At 67.6% G+C, this 5,215-nt stretch overlaps 1 protein-coding gene across 1 annotated transcript in view; it reads right to left on the reverse strand.

The window, feature by feature from the left end:
* Positions 1-6: 6 nt before the first annotated feature.
* The window catches only part of LOC106886719 (endothelin-converting enzyme 2-like), a 6,650-nt gene continuing 1,441 nt past the window's right edge, over positions 7-5,215 (reverse strand). Inside the window, exons 4-19 of the mRNA XM_014939890.1 lie at positions 4,919-5,134; positions 4,715-4,839; positions 4,457-4,603; positions 4,315-4,380; positions 3,952-4,140; positions 3,392-3,534; positions 3,146-3,260; positions 2,813-2,923; positions 2,557-2,655; positions 2,388-2,465; positions 2,132-2,235; positions 1,739-1,849; positions 1,395-1,462; positions 582-772; positions 412-507; positions 7-302 (exon numbers count right to left, since the gene is read on the reverse strand). Coding sequence (XP_014795376.1) covers positions 126-302; positions 412-507; positions 582-772; positions 1,395-1,462; positions 1,739-1,849; positions 2,132-2,235; positions 2,388-2,465; positions 2,557-2,655; positions 2,813-2,923; positions 3,146-3,260; positions 3,392-3,534; positions 3,952-4,140; positions 4,315-4,380; positions 4,457-4,603; positions 4,715-4,839; positions 4,919-5,134 — 2,036 coding nt within the window. The 3' untranslated portion in view covers positions 7-125. The remainder of the gene's footprint in view (positions 303-411; positions 508-581; positions 773-1,394; positions 1,463-1,738; positions 1,850-2,131; positions 2,236-2,387; positions 2,466-2,556; positions 2,656-2,812; positions 2,924-3,145; positions 3,261-3,391; positions 3,535-3,951; positions 4,141-4,314; positions 4,381-4,456; positions 4,604-4,714; positions 4,840-4,918; positions 5,135-5,215) is intronic.

The following is a 5,215-nucleotide window of genomic DNA, read 5'->3' on the forward strand; positions in this document are numbered from 1 at the left end:
GGTGACCCAGGGGGTGGCCCCACTCTCTGCCAGTGGGCCAGTGCCAGTAGCTGGCAAGGGCTGGGGAGGGGGGCGGGGGGCACAGTCAGACGTCGTCCCGTCTGTCCCCAGCACCCTCCCCATCCCTACCACACCTCACAGTGCTTTCCGGGGTTCATGGGGGAGCCCAGGGGGCAGCCGAAATGTTCGACAAAGTCCCGGGAGTTGCTGAGGGTGCCGATGACACGGAACTTGTCAGGGCTGTGGGGGTCAGTCACCAGCCCTTCGTGGGAGCTCTCGGGGGTCCGGACGGAGCACCAGACCTGCCGGAGCAGGAGCAGCCTCAGGGACACCCCCCCAAGGAGGGATGGGGGGCTGTGGGGTGGCTCTGGGTGGGGTGAGGAGGGGTGGGAAACCCCGGCTCCACCTTACCTGTGCGAAACCCACGAAGAAGAGCTGGTGGTTGGTGAGCCCCAGAGCTGGCAGGCGCTTCTCCTCCCCGTTCTTCTGCAGCCAGGACTTGTACGCCTGCGGGAGAGCCACCCTGAAGCCCTGGGGAGGGTCGCACAGGCACGGGGAGGGGGGGATCCCGTGGCACTCACGTTGTAGGCTGCCTTGAGGCCGCCGTTGTCGGCGATGTTCTCGCCCAGCGTCTGCCGGCCGTTGACCTTCTCGTGGTGGACGGTGTAGCGGCCGTACTGCTCGGTCATGCAGGCCGTCCGGTTCTTGAAGGCCTCCAGCGAGGAGTTCTGCCACCATGGCCGCAGGTTGCCCTCCTTGTCGTACTCCCGCCCTGTGGGACCCAGCCATGGGGTGGGACCGGGGGATGCTGGACACCCTTCCCCCTGCAGAGCCCCCCCAAAGCAAGGTGGGGGTGCAGTGGGGACAGCCCCAGGGGTGTCTGGCACCTCAGGTCTGTACCCAGGAGAGATGGTGTCCCCCCAGCCCCTGCTCTGGGTGGGCTCCCTCTGGGGCTCAGCCATCCTCTGGTGCATCCCCACTGTCCCAAGCCCCGTTTGTCACCCCGAATTCCCCCCCACCCCTCCGTCTCGGCTCTGGGGCCGGGGTGAAGGCACAAAGCAGAGCGGATGCGAGAGGGACCCGTCCCACGCCCCGCAGGGGGGAGGATGAGGAGGGGGCTGCAGACACCGTGTCCTCACCAAGCAGATGGAGCGAAAGCTGCACAGAGAAGCCAGGGGGAGGAATCGGCGGGTGCCACCTGGGGAGACAGGACGATAGAAGGGGGGGTGGCCGGGGTGGGGGGGCATGAGCACGCATGATGCAATGTGATGATGGCAAAGCGGGGACCCCCCGCGGCACCCCCTCCCCACGCCGAGGGCAGGGGATGGGCCGGAGGGGGAGGGGGCAGGGCGGTGATGGGGGGTCAGGGCTGGTGCTGCCGGGGCGGCTCTCACCTTGGTCATCGAAGGCGTGGGTCAGCTCGTGCCCCATCACCACGCCGATGCCGCCGAAATTGAGGGCTCTGCGAGGCCAGGGTGAGAGAGACAGGTAAGTGGGGACGGGGGTGATGCCATCACAGCCAGCCCCCCCTTCTGCAGCCCGGCCACCCTGTGTCTGGGGCAGGGAATGGGTCCTGCTGGGGACACCGGTGGCCCCACGGGGACTTTGCAGGATGTCCTGGCTGGAGGATGTACGGCCTTGGTGGACCCTCACCTCCCCCCAGGGCTTCACTTTGTGGTTGTGGGGCACCCGTGCCCCCCACCCCCAGGAGGTGCCCCCCGCCCCCTGCCAGGCTCACTTGGGGTGGCTGCGGGCGTAGAAGGGAGCCTGCAGGATGCCAGCGGGGAAGACGATGCCGTTCTTGGTGGGCAGGTAGTAGGCGTTGACGGTCTGCGGGGTCATGCTCCACCTGGGGCAGGGAGGGGGGGACAGGGGGACAGGCAGGAAGGGGTCCCCTCCTCCCCCAGCCCTCCTGACCCATCTCCCACCACCAGTCCCCGGGGCTGGCTCTGCTGCCCCCCGCCCCAGGACCAAGGGAGAAGCCCCCCGGTGCTGTCTCGCCCCAGGGGTGACCTGCAGCGCTGACACCCTGAGGAGGACCCTTCCCCTCCAGGGACCCAGTGCCACCCAGACCCTGCTGTGACACTGTGCCAGCGTCACCTCCTCTGCCCTGCCTGTGCCCCCCCCTTACTGGTCGCGGTTGGGGGGTTTCCGGAGCTGGTCAGCCATCACTTTGGCGGAGAAGTTGTAGAAGTTGAGCATGTTCTGGAAGAAGGAGTCCTCTGAGACCTCGTACTGGGGAGGAAGAGGTGGGATGAGGAGGGGTCCACCCTGGCCACTCAGTACTTGGGGGGGGCCCATGTTAACGCCCCGTCCCACCATGGGGGGACCCAGAGTTGGGTGTGAGCAGGGGCCAGACCCCTCCCCACCAGCTGGGTGACCCCTACCCCATCGTAGACATCGTCCAGCTCCTTGTTGTCCAGGATGAAGTCGGGGAAGCCGATCATGTCGTAGATGGCGTCCGCCTGCGAGGGGCGAGTTCCCAGCGGTGAGATGGGGCTGGGGGGGCACTTCCCAGGATGGGGGTCTCCCATCCACCGCCCTCCCCAGGGTCACCTTCTCCTTTGCAGCCTGCCGGGTCTTCTCGTCCATCCAGTCCAGCTGGTCCAGGGACACCTCGAAGGCCGCCCGGATCTCACCGATCATCTCCTCGGCCTGGGGAGGGGAGGGAATGAAGCCCCCACAGCCCCTTGGGCAGGGACAGGGTTGGCAGGACACGACCTCCCCGGGGCCGGGGATCCCGTTTCCCTGCTCCCTGCCTTCCAGCCCTGGGGTTTGGGGGGGGAGAAAGTGGGGACAGAAGTGTCCTCACGATGGCCTTGCTGTCCCGGTCGAAGGTGGCTTTGACAAAGAGGGAGCCCAGGGCAAAGCCCAGTGTGTCGTCCGTGTTGGAGATGCAGGTTTGCCAGCGGGGCGTGCAGGACTGCGGGGGTGAGACAGGGGTCCGTGAGACCCCCAGCCCCCTCCCCACCTCTGCCTCTTGGCCGGGGGGTGAGATGCTCCACAGCTCAACCCCCATCCCAAGAGATGATCCCTGGGTTCCCTCTGCAGCATCCAAGGCTCGGCATTCCAAGGGCATCCCAAGGGCAGAGGTGGTCCTGGGGGGCTGGGGGTGGAGGAGGCTGGTCTCAGGGCCCCCCGTTACCTTCCTGGTGCCATAGAGGGTCTCCAGCAGCCTCTCCTGGGCCGTCTCGAAGCGCTGGTCCAGGCTGGAGGCCGTCTTCTGCACCAGGTTCCAGATCAGGTAGTTGTTCAGGATGCTGCAGGGGGGGACAGAGAGGTGCCATGGGCATGGGGAGATGCCCCAGCCCCCCCGGTGATCCCAAAACATGCCCCCCACCACGGGATCAGCCCTCAGTGGGGCATGGCGGGGGTCTCACAGGCCCCTCACCTCCTGTCGGTGCCGTTGATGAGGTCGGAGACCTGCTGGAGGTAGGTGTCCCCGTACACCACCACGGGCTCGCTGTCAGCCAGCTCCAGCGGGGCCAGGGCGTAGGACAGATAATCCAGCCAGTCCACGGCGGGGGCCAGTGCCTGGGGGGGGACACAGGGACGCAGCCCCCCAGTGCTTGGCTCAGCTCTGCCCCATCCTGCCCAGTACCGGAGGCATCCCCCAGGACAGGGACCATGCTCCCCGGGAAGGTCCCGAGGCCCTTGGCCACCCCAGACCCCTTCTCTGCCCCACACCCTGTGGGTCCCCACTGCTCTCAGTGCTGTGGGACAAGGAGGGGACCCCGGGACCCCCCAAGGGGAGTGGCAGCTCCCCCCCAAACCTAACAACTCGGGGGGCGAGCACCTCATTCCAGCACCCAGCATGTGTCCCAGAATGGATGGGGCTGCCCGGGACATCTGGGGGGGAGCAGCAGCGGGCACAGCCCCCTTGGTGCCCCACTGGAAGACCCCCCCTCGTGTCCCAGAGGGTTTCCCCGGGCTGGGCCGTGCTGTGCCCACCTGCAGCTCAGCGATGCTCATCTTGTGGTAGATCTTCTCGTCGTCCCGCCGCTCGGCCTGGGGCACGGTGATGTTGGCCAATTGGGTTTCAAAGTCCAGCACTTGCTGCATCTGGAGGCGGGTGGGCTCCGGGGCCCCCCCCAGCAGTGTCCCCAGCTCCACCATGTAGTCCAGGTACGCTGCCAGCACCTGGCAGGACCCCGAGCCCCAGCTCAGCCCCAGCCACGGCTCGTCCCACCTCCCTGGGGGGCTCAGAGCCGCTGCTGACCCCAGCCTGGGCTCCGTGTCCCCTCTCACCCCCTGGCACTGCTCGCCCCCCCTGCCACAGGTACTCCCCGATCGCTGCCCGGAGCCCAGCCTCACCCTCTCGTTGGCCGTCTTGTTCAGGTAGTAGTCCCGGGACGGGAGGAAAAGCCCCGACTGGTCCACCTGGGAGGATAGGGCAGCACGGGCAGCACAGTGCCCCCGCAGCTGCCCGCCACCCCCTCGGTGCCAAGGTGCCCACCTGGATGACGTTGCTGTTGGAGCTCTTGGAATCCGCACCCACGTACACCGTGAAGAAGGGGGTCGCCCGGTACGTGCCTGACACCATCTTGAGGACCTCCATGAAGCCCGTCTGGTTCCAGGAGCCGGTGATGTTCCACCCCCCGATCTGCCGGCGGACGGACCCGGTGCCTCAGGGTGGGGGTAGTGTCTGTCCCCTCCCCGGTGACGTGAAGAGCTGAGCCCCGGCAGCTCGGCTCACGCGTGGATGGCCACCCACCTTGTCAATGAGCTCCATGAGGGGCTGGGAGCCCAGCTCCTCGATGCGCTGCTCCTTGAGGCAGGACAGGTAGTACCGCTGCGTCTTCCGCTCTGCCTCGCTGCTGGAGTTGAAGCTGGCGTTCTCTGCGGGAGGCTGCGGCTCAGCCCCGGGACTCAGCACCCCCCCGCTGGCCGTGGCCCCCCACCCCGGGTGCGTGCCCACCGAGGAGATGCTTCATGATGGCCTGGTTCTGGTCCCAGATGCTGTTGAAGGTGCTCCACTTGGAGCGCCCATTGGGCAGGGGGTTCCTCTTGATCCAGCCCCCGCAGGAGTACTGGTAGAAGTCCTGGCAGGGGTCCGTCTCCGCGTCCAGCGCCTCCAGGATCTTGCTGGCCACCCGCACGCAGGCCTCCGTCAGGCACGTGCTGTGAGAGGGGTCTGCCGGGGAAGGGTCTGTGCCGGGGGGAAACCGAGGCACGCAGCGGGGCCCGCACCCCGTGGGCTGACCCGTCCCCCCCC

Source organism: Calidris pugnax, unplaced genomic scaffold, assembly GCF_001431845.1.
Source record: "Calidris pugnax isolate Ruff unplaced genomic scaffold, ASM143184v1 scaffold94, whole genome shotgun sequence".
NCBI lineage: Eukaryota > Metazoa > Chordata > Aves > Charadriiformes > Scolopacidae > Calidris > Calidris pugnax.